Raw genomic sequence first — 21,193 nt, 5'->3', positions numbered from 1 at the left:
TAATATTACGAGTTGATTACAATTTAATATTTATTTCAAATCTTTCTTAGTTATTAATAACATACATACATTGTAAACATAATTATTCAAACTCGAAACTTCTAAAAAAATAATACTTACTTTTAGAACTAAATTCGCTTGATTAATTCTATTAAATGTGTTTCTAAATATGAAAATCCACATCACAAAAAATATATATTCTATGTTTTGTGGCGTGAATTTTAAACGTAGATTTCATAGGACGTATAAAATTTATGAAATTAAAAGAAAAACAATTCTAATTTAGATTTCACTATTAAACTTATACTATTCTAATTTAACGACTTCGATGGTAAATGAATTATTATTATTTCTTGAGGTCCTACGTTTGAACACTGGGAATGCCAAAAGTATGAGCGTTCAACGTCAAATGATTGAGAGTTAACTTTGAGCAGATGCTACCTTTTAGTCACTCCAAATTAATATTAATAAAAAAGAATAAGTCGAATAATGAAACTTACGTCACATAAATGTAAAATAAATATTAACAAGGACGGACGTTGATTTCTTTGCCATTCTAGTTATGTACCCCTGTATCTCAATGGTAGGGTGTGAATCAATTTGTTCCCTAAAATGCATAAACATAGCTTTCACATTGACGTTGCCTTTTTGTTCATATTGTCTGCCAAGACACGTATATATACGTATATTAATTTTCAAACATGTCTTGTCTTTTAATTCGTTCCAGGCATAACTGTTACCTGCAAGAAAAGAGAATGTATTCTTTATAGTTTCTTTATTTTTTTTATTTTTCTAAAGAATTTTCCTTCACGAGAATGTTTTTCTTTTCCTTTTCTTTAATTGAAATTGAGAATTTTTTGTTTTACCCTATTATGGATTCGTTTAAATTTAACATGAAATTTTATTACGAAAAAACGATAATTAGAAAATGAGATTGTAAAATAATAATCTATCATTTATGTGGGGGGAAATTAAACGAGAAAAATCATGAAAATTTTATTATGCAAGTCGTTTAAATATATATATATATATATATATATATATATATATATATATATATATATATATATATATATATATATATATATATATATAGATTTCAATTTACTTTTTCACTAAACAAGTCGTACAACAAATTTTGGTATAATACTAAAACTAGCCCTAACGTTTATCAAAATGATTATTTTGCCCCCTATTTTATTTTTAGAAGACGTTTCATGCAAAAATGCTCCTAACATTAACAGAATAATCACTTTGAACTTTATTCTTTTTTTCTAGAACATTTTAGTTTTCAACGTTTTATTTTAGGTTAAAAAGTCTCTATCTTAGAGCGTTAGTCATGTGTTAACTTATATTTTCTTTCTATAGATGAAACTTTTTGCCCAAAGTAAAACGCTATGGGTCAAAATGCTCCCAAAAAAAATAATAAAACCAAAATGATCATTTCGATAAACGGCGGCCGCTAATTTTAGCATTGTACCTAAATTTTTATGACCAATGTATAACACAATTTAAGTTATGAACTCTAATAGAGGACTTCACTTGCTTCGGGTTTTGTTTTAATAGTCTCAAAACACAAGAAGATTTTAGCAAAGAAATTTAACTTTGGGATTGGGAGTTAATCTTTATAAACCCTAAAACCACTTTATAACCTCTCTGACATAAAATTATTGCTTCCTCCATTGAACCACCTTTTTAGGCTTCTTTTTCTGAAAAATTGAACTTCAACTCTGGAGATTCAACAGCACACTTGCCAGTGGGATTGTATTTCAATACGTAAATCAATAGTATACGATATAAAGCACGTGCATAGTAGTAATCAAGTAATTAATTGCATTGATGGCTAATTTAAAGAACCGATGTTATATTTAGAACGCTAATGCTTCTTTAATCTATTTAAACATGGAGTATAATGGATTGGTTCCATTGACAGATTTTGACAAAAACAAAATTGAGGAAATTACTTGCACTTTTTTAAATTGAATTATTTTTTTAATAAGAAATTTTAAAAATTCAAAAGAAGATTTAACTAAAAAGACCCAAATAAATTAATTTTTCTGAGATTTTTTATAAAGAAAAAAAAATAAAAGATCAAATTAAAGAAATCGAATATTAGCTTTTCAAAATTTTAAAAGAACAGAGCACTGTGATACATTACCATCCATGCACCTTTGATTGCTTATCCATACCTAATATATATATATATATGTGTGTGTTTTTTTTGTTATTATTATGTTTAAGGTGCCATTAGGAAACTTGAAATTGTTATATTTCTACTACATTTATTTAAACATATTAGTATATTTTATCATAATCATGACATTTTTCATATTTTATAATATATATATTGTTATGATTGTACTTGATTATATTTATATATTTATTATATGGTTGGACTTCATTTTTTTTTGAAACGCATTGTGAAAATATAAAATTATAATTGTCTTCATTGAATAATTACAAGTTTAATAATTCAATCCTCTGAATATTAAATTCTACTACCAATAGAGGCTGGTTCAAGTGGTAAGCATCTTGATATCACTTAAGCAATGTCTCGAGTTCGAGTCCTTGTGTATGCGGAAAATTTATGCTGGGAGACCCACTCAACAAAGCCAGGTGTGTGACGCGGGTCGGTGTGGATTAATTAAGGCAAAATCTTGATACCATAGGGCAACCATTAGCAAACAAAACTAGCAAATAATTGAATCTAATGATTAGTAAATAAACGGCATGAACCAAATTATCTCAAATATTAAAGGAATCATTATTGTTTCTAGAGGTTGCGAGTTCAAGCACTAACGATTTTAGAGTGATTGAGCGTTCATTGTCAAATGATTAAGAAAAAATTAATAAACAACCGGTCACTTCTATATATCTCTTATTGTTTTGAACAATTGATAAGTTTTTTTTGTTGCCCTTCCGATTCTAGGGTTTTATTCTGATTAATCCAGACCGACTCGTGTCGCATATCTGATTTTGGTGGGTGAGTATCTCAACAGGAATTTTCTATATACATAAAAACTCGAACTCGAAACATTATTTAATTGATATCAAATTGTTTACGACTATAAGACGTGGGTAATGGTTATTAAGTATCATTATTCGTTTCCCATAATTCTCCTAACTTGCCGGTTGTGAACATTTATATTGATACCAAATTAATAAACAACCAGTCACTTCTATATATCTCTTGTGGGTGTTGGGATCTGTCCCTTGGCTCAAAAGACGTTTGCTGAGATGGGTGTTCCAGTAATTCTTAATCTCGTTATCGGTTCGACCAGGGAGCCGTCCGGCGATGAGAGACCAGCGGTTTCCGAGAAGAGAATGCAATCTGATGATGAGATCATCCTCTTCGGGTGTTATGTTTCCTCTCTTGATATCTGGTCTTAGATAGTTCATCCATCTCAGCCTGCAACTCTTTCCACACCTAAGCAGCCCTGGCAGCAAATTCAACTCAAACAAACTCGAATCACACGAATCACGGAGCACTTAATTCAACTCAAACAAAACTCGCGAACATGAAAATCTGGTACCTGCTTTCTTAGGGAGGGATCTCCAGTGACCTTCACCGTGAGCTTGAATGTAGTTGACGAGCAACGTGTCTTCCGTGGGAGTCCATGGACCTTTATGCAACCCTACTTTAGAACAACAAGGAGCTCTTCCCATCTCTCTGTATTATTATTATTATTATTGTTTTCTTTCTTCTTTGGTTTCGCTTACTGTTCAAACATTGAAACAGATGAGGGAAACACAAAGAGAACCAGAAGAGATGTGGGAGACGATGCTATAAGGAGCGCGATTCCCAAAGCTTCGGCTTAGGCCTTTTTAAAACCGTTAAAAACACGCCAATATTTATATTAAAATTTTATAAAGAAACTTCACGTGTTTAAATATGCTCAAAGCTTTTATCAATTAATTGTATGACGGAATACGATACTAATAATTAAAAGAAAAAAATATTATGCAAATTAATTAAACTTGTGGCGTATTAAAAAATAACATAATTTTAATCATGATTGATATTATATCTTAAATTTAATCTTGAATAATTTGTCCTCTTAACGAAGTATCCAACAAAGAAGGTATGAACATGCCATATAATTTGTCCCATCTCTTGCTTTGGTAAAATTATTATTTTAGCCCATAAATTATACAAGTTTTAGATGAAAACATGGTGAAATTTCTCTATGACCCGCCTAGTTTAGTGAAAGTGAGTTTTTGATATCGAAATCAAAAGGTTTCTAGTTAATAAAATGGTGAAATTTAGCCGCATATCTCTTATAAGTTTTGAAATCCAATCTTCCCTCTAACATTTTCCCAACTTCGTGGTTTGCATGTTCATTTTAAATTAGGATAAAATACACAATTGATCTCATGACTATATGGTCTTACTTTGTTGAGTCTCTTGATTTTTAAAAGTTATAAAATGGTCACTCGACTATGGAGTGTTGCGTTGTTGAGTCTTTCGATTATTAAAAGTTATAAAATAATCATTTGACTATCCATATGTTTCAAACTCGTCATTTTTCATTTAAAAGTTAATTGCAATTTTAGTTGGACATTAACCTGTTGAATGAGATATAATAAAATTTGATCATAGAATCTCAATAAAATATCATATCCTAATGTTAATGTCCAATTCTGACGACTGCCAAATTTAACGAAAAATAATGAATTTAGAACATATAAATAGTCGGATGACCATTTTGCATTTTTTAATAATCGAGTGAATCATCAAAGCAATGTCCTATTATCGGAGGATTATTTTGTAGCTTTTAACAGTCGAATGACTCAACAAAATAATACAATATAGTCAGAGGATCAATTGTGTACTTTACCCTTTAAATTAATATCATACCGTTTAAAAAATATTAAACGTTCGGGTTAACATATATAAAAATTATTTTAACTTAATCAGAAATTTAAATTTAAATCATTAAAAATAAAATAACATTAAAAAAACGTGATATAAATTTTTTTTATCCGTTTTATAATCTTAAACGACTTGATAAAATATATCTCTATTTAAACCGATAAATTGATAAACCGAAAGTACCCATAAGTCATTAGACCCGCCGGTCTGCTGGCAATGTCCACGGTGGCATGCATATTTGCACCGACCAAAATCGAAATTATAAAAATTTTAGGATTTATTTATAATTTAACATGTTTTTAGAGGCCAGTTTTTAAACTCAACAACCTTTCTACCAGGCTATCTGCCCTTCTCAACGTTCAATTATACATACCAAGGCAGCTGATTAATCACAGCCGTCCATCACCTGGAAAGTGCGACTGTAACCGGCGCTTGATATCATAAATGTAGCCCAATATTTGGTACGCCATAATATTTACAATGTATATATATTAACATACGAAAAAAAAGCTCAATCAAAATGAATATAATCTATATTTAAATTTTAAATCTATATTTAAATTTTAAATCTATATTTAAATTTTAAATCAATATTTAAACAGTCAATTAAAAGTTAATAATTCATTGATTTATTAATTAAAATTCTAATTCAATAAAAATTAATTTCAATAAAAATTTGAGTATTCATATTCAAGTATCTACTTTGTATACCTGTATATATAGGGATGACAATGGATCCTAGACCCGACTCGAATATGTTGATCCAATTCTATTTTATAGGGTCTAGATCCTAAAATTTTGAACACGACAGATCCTGATCAAATCTGGATCATCTGATTAAAGTACGGACAGGGGTCCGAATCTGACATTAAGATATCGGGTCTAGACTGTTTACAGAAAAAACCCACATTTGGTTTTAAAATATATATAAATGATGATTTGTTCTCTTTGGTTGGTTGTTTGTTTCATGATGTTGATGGTTTAAGTAGTGATGAAAACTGACACTTTAAGGAGGTAAAAGTGTGATACTCAGCTTGCGACAATAAAATGTTTCATGATCTACAATTTTTAATGTTTGTGTTATTCAAAAGATATTTATGTAATTGTGTTGGAGTTTTTTTTAGACTTTAGTTTATCATTTTTTTATTTTGTTACTAGTTTATTAAAATTAATCTTTCCTCCATCGAAGATGTGATGTGAAATTAGTCAATGACAGTTTAATTACGTTAAAAATATATTGAATGGTCTTTTTTTAACATACCCATTTCAGACCCGGATTCGTGTGATCCGTTGTATCTGGATCTAGGTTCCAATTTTCTAGACTCGCGGACCGGGCAAGTCTGAATCCAAGATGTAAACGGGTCTGGATCTAGATCTAGCTAGATCTAATCCCGATCCGCTCTTTGTCATCCCTACCTATATATAAAGAATTCACTTTGAATGCATTTTTTTTTTGACAAATTCTAAATCTAATTAGTTGTTCTGTTTATTACTACAAAAACAGTGTTTTTTTCTTACATAGGGGAGCTCTTAAACTTGGGCCCAAATTGAAAGTAAAGGAATCAGGCTCAAGTCATTGAAGATCTTTAACCTGTCTCTAATGTCAATGGGATAATAATAGAAATGGATTCTAACGGGTCTATTGTTTTCTTGTCCAAAGCATATTTACAATATTGTATCTAATTTTGCATTTTATTCTTTTACAATTTAATTACATTTTTAATAATGTAATTAACTAAATTAACTCTTCAATTTTCACAAAGTACGATGATCAGATGATTAGTGTAGCTCCACGTTTGAAGCAAACAAAAGTGGTTGAATCTTGACTCACCCTTTAGATTATTTCCTCTGTATTTTCTATTAAAAAATTATTTTTTTCCCTTAAAATTTAACGAATCTAAGTCAACGCTTTAAAATTTTAAAAATTCAAATTAAAAATTTAAATTTGTTACCTAACATAAAATTTAACATCCGTCCCAGTTTGTACGGAGTTCGGATGTGCCATCATTGCGTCCCTCCGTGGCAATATCATTATTATTCGCCCGAAGAAAAAGACATTGCATCCAACAAATGCTCGAACTATTTCCAAGTTTGCGACTTGTATATGTATGTTTCGACCAACAACCCTAAAAAGTGAAGCTAAAACTGGTCTCTCAATAGTTTTATTTTTTTAGAAAATTTATGTATTTAGTACATAAACTATTATTGTTGGTCTATTTTAGTATCTAAATTTTCAATTTTTTTTAAAACCATATAATGTTTAGTTTTGTTTCATATTAATAACACGACATTAAAAACTTTAGTTTTTGTTTCATTTTTAGTACCCTGTTCAAAATTTGACGTTAAGTTTTAAAAAGATTGAAAATTTAGGTACTAAACAAACCGAAACTGATAGTTTAGTACTAAACGCGTTAAGTTTTTAACGGCAATATATTAAAATGAAATGAAAACTAAACGTTATATATAATTTTGAAAAAATAGAAAATTTAGGTATTAAAATAGATCAAAATTAATAATTTAGGTACTAAATTTATATTTTACCTTCTTTTTTTTAATAAGGGAAAATATCATGTGAAACACAACCGGTATAAGATTAAACAAGTGGTGGAGTAAATTGAATGGACGGTCGAGAAAGAAAGGAGAATGACGTTTACAACACCGGGTACATTGGAATCAACAAAATTAAAATAATATTTTCATTTTCATCACTATTTATTAGGGTATAGTTGTGAGGGATCCAAAAATTTAAAAATAACGGTCTAAAATTTTAATATTTATTTCTTAAAAATAATGGATGTACGTTTTTTTTTCTTTTTTTTACAAAATTCTTTATTTTTTTCCTTATCACATTACACTAGATTTAACCAATTTCTCAAAATAATAGGATGTATTTGGCCCCCTAGGCGGCTTAGTGCATCTGCCACTGTAAAGTACATTCATTGGTAATACAATAGTGTTTTATTAAGTCTGTCGATTATTAAAAGTTATAAAGTGATTATTCGACTATAAAACGTTATTTTGTTAAGTCTCTCAACTATTAAAAGTTGCAAGATGATCCCTCAACTATTCATTATGGTTTAAACTCGTCCCTTTTTCGTTAAAAAATAACATATTTTTAAGTTGAATATTTGTAAGATGACTGAGATATGATAGTCGTTTGAGATTCTAAGATTACATTTAATCATATCACAATTAGCATGTAAACGTTTAGCTTATAATATCGTCCACTTTTTACTTGAAAATGGCGAGTTTTGAACATAATAATTAGTTGTGTGATCGAAACAAATACATTCTTTAAATTTAATAATTCTTATATAAATGTTAAAACCAATGATTAAAAGACAAACATTTTAAAAAATCAATGACTATTAAGAAGTATAAATAATAATTTCATAAGGGTTTAGATTGTTTATCCAAACTATTTTTCATGAACAAGAGAAAGTAATTAAACAAAGTTGCTTCCCCCACTCCTGAAACTAGAAAGTGCTTTTACCTACGGATTGATTGTGTTTGGTTGGATCGCACACTCAAATTTTATCTTCTCTGGGAGACATAAAAAGCCTTCTTCTCCAATAATTGTGTGTTTAAAAAAAACAGCACTTCCTCCTTCCAATTCATCATTTTGTTCTTAGAAAACACTAATCAAATTGAAGTCTTTGCCAAATTTTGAACAATCTAAGATAAAAGATAATTAACCACATATATATATTAGGGTAAATTTACGTCAATTATGATTCATTTTAATACATAAACTCTTAATTTTTTTGATATTAAAACGGATCAAAACCGATGGTAACGGATAGTTTAAATACTAACAAGTGTGATTTTGAGCAGAATGGTTGATTAGGGGTGTCAAAGCATAAAGCAGAAGCATTAATGAGAAAGGTGGGAGGAAAATGCGAGGGGGTTTCGGGGTTCAACTGGGGTGTTACTGGGATTCTGAGTCTGGCTGTTTTCGAATAATTTGAAGCCAAAAATGTCACCCTCAACCATTAAAAAAACAACAACAACCTATCTTCTTCATCCTATGACCTATATCGCATTATCTGGGTCCCACGTTTCCTTTTGTCGGCTCGACCCTCTCAATGCCCTTCTTTACACTAACCACCCTTCTTTTGAATTTGATCCCTTTTCTCCCCCTTTCTTTTGAAGGTTGAACTCTTCTCATTCCAATGCTAAATTTTTTGATTGAAAACTTATTTCTATTTCTCAACTACTTAATATTTAGGAAATATAGCAATTGATGTTGATTGTACTTTATTCTTTGTACTTAATTAGGGATGGTAGTATGATCCGAATCCGACGGGAAATTCGAAATTCGGTTAAGTTCGGGTCGGGTTGAATGATATTGGGTCGGGTTAGGGTTTGGAGATTTTTTTTGGAGATTTTTTCGGGTCGGGTTCGGGATAAGGTATCCCCGTCCCGCCCCACCCCGATTATATATATATATATATATATATTTTATATTTTTATATTAATTATATATATAATATTTTATATATTTTATATTAATTACATATAAAATATTTTCGGGTTCGGGTTCGGGTTTGAGTATAATATTTTGGGTCGGGTTCGGGGACGGAGCAAAAAAATCCCCGACGGGGCACCTCGAAAAAAAACCCGTCGAGGTCGGGGTTGGGGATGGTGATTCATTTTGGGTTCAGGGACGGGGCGAGCAAAACCCGCCCCGAACCCGACCCGTTGCCATTCCTATACTTAACATTAAGGAAATATTTATCGATAAGGTTTAGGTATGTAAAAAAAATCCTTACTAAAGAAACTTATCCGTCAAAATTAATTGTGCAACATGGGTCAATTTGAATTACTCAAGATAAAGCCTTAGAATCGAGGTGACAACTTAAAAATAAATAAATTTAACTAATTTTTATTTTACAATTTAGATAAATAGAAAATGTTGACTTAGAAATGGGCGAAACATAGATGACTTTAACTGCAAGCAAACTGGAGGAACTAGTTTCAAGATCACATGAAAAAGTAGAACCAGCGAAGATCATCTTTTTGACAAGTTAACACCACAGGTGTGTAAATATCATCAATTTCTCATCTTGTGGTCCATTCTCTTGTTTATTTTTTTTGGATGATTATATGTGTTTTTACTTTGTTTACTTTTTTATCACTGATTTAAAAATATATAAGATATTATCATCTTAATTTTTATTTAATTAAGATATTATCACTTTTATTTTTTATTTATTTAAAATGTAGTCACCAAAAATTAAAATAAATTTAATCCTCCAATTTAATGATGTCACGTGTTATTGGTGGCATGTATCATACCGCGTGTCATCATTAAGTTGAATGACTAATTTTATTTTAATTTAATATATATATTTTCTACCGATTTGCTTAAAATAAATTAAAATAAAATAAAATTAGTCTTCTAACTGAATGGTGACACACGACACGATACATAGTACCAATGATAGTGATATCATTCGATTTGATGATTAAATTTATTTTAATTTATTAAAGTATGACTACATTGAGATAATATGTAAATAACATGAACACAATGTGTGATTATACCAAAATATTTAACAACAGTTAACTCGTGGTGAACACATCTTATGTATTTTGAAATCAATGACTAAAAATGAACAAAACAAAAACATAAGTGATCATCCATATAGTTAACCCTTATTTTTTCTACGTATATTATAACTATTGTTCAAAAACTCGTATTTATATGAATTTTGGTATATCTTATATTTGGAATTACTTTTTTCTACGTTGGATCATTTTTAATTATTACTTATTATATTTTTAATATTCTTTTATGTTTGTTTTGTAAGCACGGTGAAATTTAATGAATGATGTGTAAAGAAATCAACTTAATTAATCGATTTAATCATATACTAATAATAAAATAATAATTTTATCTAAATATCACCTAAAAAATAATTTAAGAATTAATCACTCATTGCATATTAATTCTCAAATTGTCACAATTTTAGTAAAATGTGTCATATGAGATATATTTTTGGGGAAAATATTTTTTATAGAAAACTGCTAACTTTATTAAAAATAGAATATATCTAGAATTACAATGAAAATTTACAAACATAACAGTAAACATAAACGAAACTATAATTATGACATTTTCTTATAATTATTGACAAAAAACTAATCACCTAGATCACACAAGGACAAAAAAAAAGAGAGTAAAATATCTAACTAATGCTCAAACAAAATAAAGATACAAACAAATATGACTGCATCATTAAACAAACCACAAAAAGAAATGAAGCTACTGTAGACCACCGACGAATAGTAAATCAGAGTCAAACGACATGAGAAAACTATCCACGAATGCAAAACGCGTATCCAAATCAATCCAAGGGTCCAAAGCAGGGTAGATCAACATAATAACAAATAAGTGTCATCTTGATTAATCGTGTTGATGTCAAATCCAACCCTGAGAAAAAAGATAAACAAAAATAATGGTAAAAAACCGTAAGCTACTAAAAGGTAGAGAAAAATGTGCCATAAAGACATAGATAAACGTGCTATAAAGGCAGAGAACATGTTATAAAGACGTAAGTTTTTTTATTATTAAAAATTAAAAAAAAGGCAAAAGGCAGAGAAAATGTTTGTTTTCGTGTATAGTTTTTCATGTCGCTCGAGTCTAATTTGAGGTATATATGTGGTCTTTCAATAGTTTGATCCCCTTTTGTAGTTTGTTTGTTGATGCGATCAGATCTGTTTGTATCTATCTTTGTTCAAGTTTCTTGGTTAAATTTAATCTTTACTTGTATGATCCTTATGCGATCTTAAGTTGTTAGTTTTGTTTCAATGATTATAGAAAATTTTCTTAATTATGTGTTTAATCTACTATTGTGGTTGAAAATCTTTATTGTAATTTAGAATATTTCATATTTTGAATAAAACTAATTACTTCAATAAAAAAATCGTAACCAAACTTATTGATTTTGAGCTGTAGATGCGGATATCGAATTTGATCAGACTCATATCAATACAATAATCAAATACAATTTTTGATATTGAAATATCGAGTATTTCATAAGATAATTAATAAAGTTCGGTTGCTGAATTTGATCAAGTTTAGAATTTATTTTTGATAGTTCAAAATTAGCATGCCTAGCTAAAATCTCATATTCTTTGGACATGAGCTTTTCAAATACGAGTGATAAGAATAGGAAAGAGAGAAGAAAGCAAAAGAAAAGAGTGTTTACATTTGTAAGGTCTTGAAAGACTGTTATACAATTCGAGACGAAAATAAAATAAAAACAAATTAAATTTTATTAATAAAGTAGAAGAAACCTATTAGAGTAAATAACCCGAACAATAACAAGATATCGAACTTGAATTAGGTTGAGGCCTGCAACAACGCAGTTTCCTTAAAACATATTTTCGGTCACTCATTGGTGCTCGAGATATATTGGTAACTCGTCTCCCATGATACAACAATGATATAATCAGCACATAGTAGCAAAACTTTCGAGATCACGAACCAAATCTTGCTAGAGGCTATCATCGAAAAGAAGAGAGGAAGAAGAGAGTTTTTGAACCGTGTTTAACCTAGTAGGTTAGCATAGTATTTATAGTGTCCGAATAAAATTTAGTTGTTAATTAGCATCCGAATAAAATCGAAAATAATCAATTAGAACCGTATCATATCGAATACATTCGTGAATTACAAGTCATACTATATTTAATATTTAAATTAAAAGGAAATCGCATTATTTTCTTTTTAATTCAGACTATTAAAAAAGATAAACTTCACTTAAGGAAAATATTTAATTCGTAGTGAATTGCAAGTCATACTATATTTAATATTTAAATTAAAAGGAAATCACATAATTTTCTTTTTGATTCAGAATATTAAAAAAGATAAGCTATACTTAAGGAAAATATTTAATTTGTAGTAGGTAAAATATCTGTAAGCTCCTAGAGGGCCCGACCAATTTGAACGTTTGCATCACCCACATCGTGTGGGTGCATCCCTAACCCTGATGGGTTCGACGATATACAATTTTAACCTAAATCATTCATTAACTAGTAAGTGGGTTTATGTATATAAATTATTTCTTTGCTTAATATACCACTAATATGAGATATGTGTTTTTTCATTTTCGTTACACAACATAATTCTTATACACCCTATTTTAAGCATTAATTTCTCACTTATCACTCAATCGTTTTAAAAATATGAGATACCGTTGTAAATATATCCGGTATTATCACAATTTTTTTCCAACAAAGGACAATACAGTGCACACTCACAATTCCACCCACACTCGCATTCAAATCAAAACAGCTGATATTCGTCATTATAAAATCAAAACAGAATTTTGATGTCCATAATTATACGGTATGAATAGTCAAAACAAGCCCAACCCTCCATCATTCATAAAGTGAAAAGCCAACTAAAGCTACCATAGAAATAGTCTAAAAAACATTCTTTCTTGCTCTAAAGGAGATCATCAGTTGCAGACAAACAAAGGAGGTTTTAGCTCTCTCTCTCTCTCTCTCTCTCTCTCCCCCTTTGTGAAGTCATCAGAGTTCCTTTTCCTTTCTTTTTATCTTCTTCTGAAGTTAATGGATGCTGATAAATGGTCACAGGTAGGTGATTTTATCCTGATTTTCCTTTTCTTTTTCTTGCTTTTTAGAGCCTAATAAATATACCAATTTCTAATTTATTTTTAGAGGCTGCAAGTGTTTTTTCATAATATCATTGTTCAAATATCAGTCCTTTGCTGTAAGTTGAAGATTAGGCTTGTTCTTCCAACGCCAAAAAGCCTGCACTTTTTTTCAGTTTTCCCATCTTTTAAGGAGATGAAGAAAGGTTTTCTTTGTTATTATTATTAGCTGATATTCTTTTGTGTTGCTGGTGAAATGATTGCTGTCTCTCAGCCTTCTTTTTCTTTATATGTCAAAAGGGTTTTCAGAGTATTGGCATGGTGAAGTCCATGGAGGAGATGGTGCCCAACACATGCACAAAGGGAGGGCCAGTTCTAGAGAGAAAAGCAAGGCCACCGGAGCAATTGAATTGCCCGAGGTGCAACTCCACAAACACCAAGTTCTGTTACTACAACAATTATAGCCTCACGCAGCCGAGATACTTCTGCAAGACTTGCAGGAGGTACTGGACCGAAGGCGGGTCTTTGAGGAATGTGCCGGTCGGCGGTGGTTCGAGGAAGAACAAAAGATCGACGACGATATCGACCTCGTCGTCGTCATCGACTTCAGCCAAAGTCCCAGATCTAAACCCGACGAGTTTCCCACACTTTTTGTCGTCTCAAAACCCTAAGGCAGCAGCCTACAAAGGCCAGGACCTTAACCTGACTTTCCCGGCTATGGAAGAGACTCATCATGGTTCAGGTTTATCTCATTATAATGACCACCAAAACTACTACTCGCCTTCAGCTATTGATCTCCTCAGGGCCGGGATGGTATCATCAAAGGGGCTGAATTCTTTCGTTCCGGCACCGACACAAGACTCGGCTGCGCTTTACTCGACCGAGTTTCCCATGCAAGACTATAAACCGATACTCAGTTTTCCGATCGATGGAGCTAGGGCTTCTGGCGTGCTCCATGGTGGTCAAGAGAATAATGGTGGAAGGGTTTTCTTCCCTTTTGGAGAAATGAAACCCATTTCGAGCTCTAATGAAGTCGATGATCAAAACAAGGAACAAAGCAATTCAGCTGGATATTGGAATAATAATGGAGTGCTACGTGGAGGATCATGGTAAAAGAAATGGAGGAGGAGGATCAAGGAACTTCTTTTTCCTTAATTTTTCTTTCACTCTTTTTTTTCCCAGATGGTTGATTTGATCATTACTTGTTAAAAGTATTCTAGAACTAACAGATCATTATCATAGGATATATATATAATGATGGGGTTTTCTTTGCTTTTCATTCTCCTTTCTCTCCTACGAACAATGTAAAAAGCAGATCGGATCCAATTTGGGGTTTTGCTTTTAATTGAGAGTTTCTATGTTTTATGTGAATCTAGAATTGTTTCCAAGGATTCTGCTATCAGAAGTGTTGCTGCAATGAAAGAGTCCTCTGTATGTGATTCTAAAGTTTGTACTTTGTACTTAAAGTTTGGAGTTTCTAAACATACCATTTGAAAAACCCTAGTCGAACCCTAAAAATCTCAATGTTAATTATTATTGTTATGGTTCATTGTTGATTTGATTCACTTAGGTTGAGTGGCGGATTCAGAAATCATTTTGAGAGTGGCCACATATAGGTTAACAGTATACAGAAAAAAATCGAATTTAAGAGTAGCACGTACCCTCAACCCTCAATGAATTTATCACTGAGTAGGTTTGAGGGTGAAAGTGGTAATAGCTACGAATTCAAATTACGGTTGCGGTCGTATTTTTAGTTGGTCGGTTGAAATCTCGGGACTTATGGGTGGCCGCCCGAGGGGTTTGATTCTTTCAGAAAAAGAGAAAACGGGTTTACCTGCTCCAACTATAAACCTTACCTAATAGTATATAAAAAGGCCATTTCAATGGCGGGTCTTTGCCCCCAAACATCAGAAGCACTCCCAATACTCTTTTATTTTATTTTTTTTAATAAAAAAGGGGGGTTTGAAATTTAAGACAAAGGTGCTACCCCACACTTAAATTTGGTACAGAAACATTCCATCTCCGGAAGTCAATCCCAGTGTTCCCTTCTTTGCTTGGATTTGTGCTGTTGTCTTTATCATTACCGAAATCTTTGTTCATTAAATTAGGGTCTCTATCCTATGTCCTTGGCTCCCTCTCCATTTACTTTTATGCTTCTCGAATCTATGTGGAGTTTTTGTTTGGAATCACGTCTCTTCTTTAACTATCTTATGGCAATCAAAGACTATAACGACAACTGGCTGGGGTTGAAGACGACTACTACATTATTTTTCCAGAATATATAAAGGTCTAATTATGATTTTGATCTCTTTACCTTATAAAAACCGACAAGTTAATCTTTATACTTTAATTTATCGTAATTTTGTTCTTATACTCTATGAAAATTAGTCAAGTTGTTGATGAATACATGAACTGTTGACTTCTGGTAAACTACTGATATTTTGTTGCATACAATTTTTTGAATTGTAGATTATTCAGTTAGTGATTTAAATGCAAAGTTCAGAATGTACTCAATCGGACTAAGTTTTTAGTTTTTATAAAATACGAGGATCAAATTTTGAAAAAAATACAATAAAAAGACTGACGTTTTAATTTTGTATTTTGATAAAATAGATGAATACATCATCAGCAAGATACAGAAAAACCGTATGACTAATTGTTTCCCTAGCCATGCGTATAGTTCGTTACCCCGATTATGGAAACACAATGAGAGGCTCCTTAAGCAACATCCAATGCTCGATAAGAAACACACGTACATAGACAAATACAGAGAACATCATCATCAGCATCCAATGCTCGATGCTGGAGAACGGACACATGCATACAGACATAAATCCAGAGATACAGAACACCAGCAGCAAGATGGATAAAAACTGTAAAACATAATATAGGACTTACAGTACAACAGGTACAGCAGTTAAAAACTCTCTGTTCCGAGTTAGCTGCTTCCCGTTGTCTGGTCAAGCTATTGTAAATTCCTTGATCATCGGCAAATGGGGTTCCTTTATTCCAGTGAAAGAAGTGGATGTGACATGAAAATAGACAATCCGATCATGGTGGACAAAAAATTCGAAAGCAAAAGCTTAATTTCTGGTGTACGGGAGTTGAGACTGCAAGTATATGACAGTCTATTTCTCGAATCGAAGCAGATTTTCAGATCATAATCACATTGTTCAATAGAAAATAGGTACTGTCTTCGTCCTACAAGCGCTGATGATCTGAAAATATAAGCACATCCGGCGTCACCCGGATTTAAACCAGAGATCTTCAGTGTGTTTGACGTGATAACCAACTACAACACGACACCTCTCTACTGTGCTAAAAGTATTTTGTTATATATTGTTATTATAATAATTGAAAAGAAGAAACATACTCTTTCTGAAATTTTTCCTCGCAAATCCAGTGATTCTTGCTGCAGTTGAATTAATATTCATCCAAACAATCAAATTTCGATGATAACACATGCTCCAAGATACGACCGTAACCTTATTACGAGTATCGAAGTTGCCCATAACCAGGACAGCCAGAATAAAACCTGCAACTGAATGTTGTGGTAAAACAAGTCCAAAGTGATGTCAAACAGACACTGCAACTTCACAGTGTAGAAGAACGTGACCCAAGTTCTCTTCAACTTCGCATCTACACCGCAGCTTGTTCCCAGCAAAATAGACATGAAAACTTGAGAGATTTGTGTAACACTATGTGCATCATTAGGTGCTAAAATACCCTCTATAAAAGGACTCGTTTTCACAAGATCCAATACTTCTCTAAACGTAAAATTCTCATATAATTCTTTATAAATGGTTTTGAATAAAAGGTACAAATGCATTAGAGGTCCCTGTACTTTAAAAAAACAATGTGGCCCTCGTATTATTTTTTCTCTCTACGTGGCCATCCAACTCAGAAAATAAACTCAATATAGCCCTTTGACCAATGTTTTTTGTCGTAACTATTACGATGCTAACGTGGCAGTTCTATTAACATGACGGTCCACAGTGGTTGCTATCGTGACAGATGATATGAAAGATGAACTAAATTAATAACTCAAACATGGTTGATGGATTGTCATGTCAGCACCGTGACTGTCATGCCAGTACCGTAACGGTCAATGAAGGAAAAACGTTGGTCAAAGTGTCACATTGAATTTGTTTTATTATTTGGAGGGTCACATTGAGAGAAAAATGAAAAATAATACGAGAACCACATTGGTTCTCCCAAAGTAAATGGACCTCGGATATATTTGTGTCTGAATAGAATAAATGTTAAAAAAACGTACAGCTTACTTTGATTCTAAACTTATTAAATGAATTATCTCAACCGTTAACAAATTATATGATATCATTACTATTATAAGATCAAATAATTGAGGTAGATGTAGCCTAATCCATATATTAGAATCCATCAAATCATCTTAATTGAGGAGAGAGGGTTAGGAGTAGGGAAATTTCATAGAAAGGCCGAGACTGGACAATTTAAGCAAATCCATTATGTGAAAAGGAGTCACTTACAGCGGATGCCGTCCCCAACATAGGAACCTTCCTAGAAACTCATCTCTTTGAATTTTGATAGTGATACTAATATTATATCAATGAGGGTTAAATCCAAAGATTATTCGGTGTACAGAAGTTTGATTATTGTAAGCAATGGTTTTGGAACCATATGATCTCCAATGTCACATCATCCCCTCAAAATGCTTTATGTGAGAAAGCGAATAAACTTTTCGATGCTCATAAAGACTACACTATTCCTTTATATAACCCGATTCGATTTGATGCAAAGTGCACACTGCTCACCTCGAGCTATCTTTGTACCTCTGTGTTGTCTTTTTTGTTAGCTTGTTTCGAATGGAAAACGAGGGAATTGAGGGAGGAGTTACGACGACGACGTACGAGTACAGGGACTTGTTACCGGTGATGGCCGAGAAGCTGGACGTAGAAGCTTTTGTGTTTGAATTATGTGGAGGGTTTCATCTTCTAGCTGATCAGAACACAGGGTCGATAACGCCCGAGAGTCTAAGGATGAACGCTGCACTTTTAGGTATGGAAGGGATGAGCAATGATGAAGCACAAGATATGGTCAGAGAAGGTGATCTTGATGGAGATGGGGCACTCAACCAGACCGAGTTTTCCATCCTGATGGTGAGGCTTAGCCCCGGAATGATTAGCGATGCTGAGTCGTGGCTCGAGGAAGCTATCATTCAAGAGCTAAAGAGATCACCAGCTTGATCCTTTTCATCTTCTTTTGTTTTTTCGAAGGTATGCTTGTATGAAATTGGAGCACTAAGATGTTATATTCGTCTTGTTGTACTGCAAGATGATTATTAATTAAAAAGATTATGAAACGATTAATGATCGAAATTGAGACCCAAGACCTGCAGACAAGTACTTCCCTGTTCACATTACACGTTCTTCACAAGTATTTTCAAGGACAAATACATCCTACTAATTAGCTAAACTGATAAAGAATCAAAGCCAAACTGCACGAACCCAAAGTTCGGCCTAATGCGAACATGAAGAACCTTCCCATATGGCTCAAAGTGTTACTTTAATCCAAAGAAGTCTCTTGGTTTGACAGTATCTTAAAAAAGATAAATTGGTGGGATTTTTAAATAAGTACGAGTAAGTTTAACGGATTATTTCGATTTAAGACAAAATTAATATAATATTTAAGGCTTGAGGTCTAAAACTATTATTATATCATGTCACATTAAATGTTTATTTCAATTTTAACGACACAATGATATATTTGTAACATCATTTTAATTAAACGACTAAATTATATATTTTTTAAAATAACTTATTTTACCCTTGTCTGTAATACTTAGATATCCTGCTCCATTATCATTAAAAGTTCAGATTCAAAGTTAATTAATTTCTCTTGTAGCTTCATCACCGTTGACACCCTATGTAAGATTTCATATATTTCATCACATCTAGGATGAGATTTATCCTCCACAAGAAACTTATGCATTTCGCCTCCCTCTTCAAGGAAGCTATATCCGGCTGCCTTTGTAATTCTGCCGCCTTTCATCATCTTCCTTAGCTTTGCAACCCCATCCCACCGGCCCAAAGATGCGTATATATTAGAAAGAATAATGTAGTTTCCAGCATTCCATGGCTCGAGCTCAAACAGAGGTTGAGCTGCTTTTTCTGCTAGTTCGACATTGTTATGGAAGCTGCAAGCTCCCAATAGAGATCCCCAAACCACCACATCAGGCTTCATAGGCATGGTTTTAATAAGATCATAAGCTTCCTGCAATGCTCCGGCCCGACCTAGGAGATCAACCATGCATCCATAATGCTCCAATTTAGGATTGATATTATAGTTTCTCAGCATTGATTCGAAAAGTTCTTGTCCTTCCGTCACCAATCCTCCATGCGTGCATGCTAAGAGAACTCCAACAAATGTAACATCATCTGGTACAGTTCCTTCATGCTGTTGCAATCAATGACATAAATATAAAAAGAATGAACTAAATAGGAATGCAAAAATATTACAAGGAAATGCTAACCAGCATTTGATCGTAATACTCGAGAGCTTCAATCGATTTTCCATGAAGTGCAAGAGCCATGATCATTGAATTCCAAGAGCACAAATTTCTCCTCTTGCCGATTTCATCGAACACCTTTTTCGCCACTTCGATTTTACCACACCTCGCATGCATTTCGAGGATAGAATTGCTAACATACAAATCCTCGAACAATCCATTCTCTCTCGCATAAGCTTCGATCCTTTCCCCAACCTCCAACGCTCCAAGACTTGCACAAGCTGGAAGCACACTAGCAATGGTCACTCGATTCGGCTTAACACCCCTCTCGTTCTCCATCTCTAGAAACATATCCAAGGCTCTTGAAAATTGCCCGTTCTGCGAATAACCAGATATCATGGAGGTCCACGAAACCACATTCTTCTCCGGCATCGATTTAAATAATTCCAAAGCTTCATTCATATCCCCACACCTCGAATACCCAGAAATCAAAGCGTTCCAAGTGGGCACATTTCTCACACGCATTTCGTCGAACAATTTACGAGCCGACGGTAACATAAGCAGTTTCGCATACATATCGAGCAAAGCGGTCAACGCATAGCAATCGAGACCAAACCCAGATTTGAGAAGACGGGTATGAAGGATTTGGCCGTGGGAAAGGGAGGAAAGTGCAGCACAGGCAGGGAAAAGGAAGATGAAAGAATGCTCGTTGGGGGAACAGTTGTTGAGGCACATTTGGGAGTAGAGAGTGAGGCATTCGTGGGATCGGTTAACCGAGGAGTAGGCTTGGATGAGTTTGTTGTAGAGAAACACAGTTTTTTTTGGAGTGAGATCGAAGAGCTTGTGGGCATAAGGGATGTTCGGTGCTTGGATGAGTTGGATGATGAGAAGCTCAGTCTGGTGTTGCTCCAGGCCATTTTTGAGAGTGTAAGCAATGGATTTTTTCAGCCGGTTCATGACATCTTTCACAAACTTGGCTAATCATCTCAACCTAAATTTATTTGATTCAACTGCTATTATTAAAATAATTTATTCACAGCATCAAAATTTTAACTTCCGTCACTTAATTTGACCTAGTAAAATTTCAAAGCCAATACGAGGCAATGAGATGCTTATTTTATATGATCCACAAGATTTTACCTTTAGCTCTGGTCGAATTTTAAAGGTTTAAATATATAAATGGTGTACAACGTATATTGTTTTTGTTTTAAT

The 21,193-nt window shown here is 32.7% G+C and overlaps 4 protein-coding genes across 6 annotated transcripts; 2 read left to right on the top strand and 2 right to left on the bottom strand.

Annotated features, from left to right (window-relative positions):
- Positions 1-650: 650 nt before the first annotated feature.
- Positions 651-20,980, bottom strand: LOC120207180 (pentatricopeptide repeat-containing protein At5g08510-like). The gene is made up of 4 exons (XM_039206692.1): positions 20,006-20,980; positions 19,300-19,929; positions 2,139-2,144; positions 651-661 (listed from the first exon to the last, which is right to left on the bottom strand). Exons 1-2 carry the CDS (start codon positions 20,936-20,938, stop codon positions 19,315-19,317), a joined length of 1,548 nt encoding a protein of 515 aa, XP_039062623.1. The 5' UTR covers positions 20,939-20,980; the 3' UTR covers positions 651-661; positions 2,139-2,144; positions 19,300-19,314.
- LOC120207125 (transcription factor MYB3-like) lies at positions 3,121-3,784 on the bottom strand. The gene is made up of 2 exons (XM_039206643.1): positions 3,534-3,784; positions 3,121-3,437 (listed from the first exon to the last, which is right to left on the bottom strand). Exons 1-2 carry the CDS (start codon positions 3,664-3,666, stop codon positions 3,121-3,123), a joined length of 450 nt encoding a protein of 149 aa, XP_039062574.1. The 5' UTR covers positions 3,667-3,784.
- LOC120207181 (dof zinc finger protein DOF3.7-like) lies at positions 13,293-14,790 on the top strand. Of its 3 annotated transcripts, XM_039206696.1 has the most exons (3): positions 13,295-13,477; positions 13,795-14,101; positions 14,138-14,790. In XM_039206696.1, exons 1-3 carry the CDS (start codon positions 13,454-13,456, stop codon positions 14,605-14,607), a joined length of 801 nt encoding a protein of 266 aa, XP_039062627.1. In that variant the 5' UTR covers positions 13,295-13,453; the 3' UTR covers positions 14,608-14,790. The 3 variants fall into 3 exon arrangements, with proteins under 3 accessions (XP_039062626.1, XP_039062627.1, XP_039062624.1); XM_039206695.1 differs by having other exon boundaries at positions 13,293-13,477; positions 13,804-14,790; XM_039206693.1 differs by having other exon boundaries at positions 13,795-14,790.
- Positions 18,236-18,800, top strand: LOC120207183 (calcium-binding protein KIC-like). The gene has a single exon (XM_039206698.1). The coding sequence runs from the start codon at positions 18,339-18,341 to the stop codon at positions 18,717-18,719; it is 381 nt and encodes a 126-aa protein (XP_039062629.1). The 5' UTR covers positions 18,236-18,338; the 3' UTR covers positions 18,720-18,800.
- Positions 20,981-21,193: the final 213 nt, after the last annotated feature.

Source organism: Hibiscus syriacus, unplaced genomic scaffold (assembly GCF_006381635.1).
Source record: "Hibiscus syriacus cultivar Baekdansim isolate YM2019G1 unplaced genomic scaffold, ASM638163v2 tig00014370_pilon, whole genome shotgun sequence".
Lineage (NCBI taxonomy): Eukaryota > Viridiplantae > Streptophyta > Magnoliopsida > Malvales > Malvaceae > Hibiscus > Hibiscus syriacus.
This window is presented reverse-complemented; position numbering and strand designations above follow the sequence as displayed.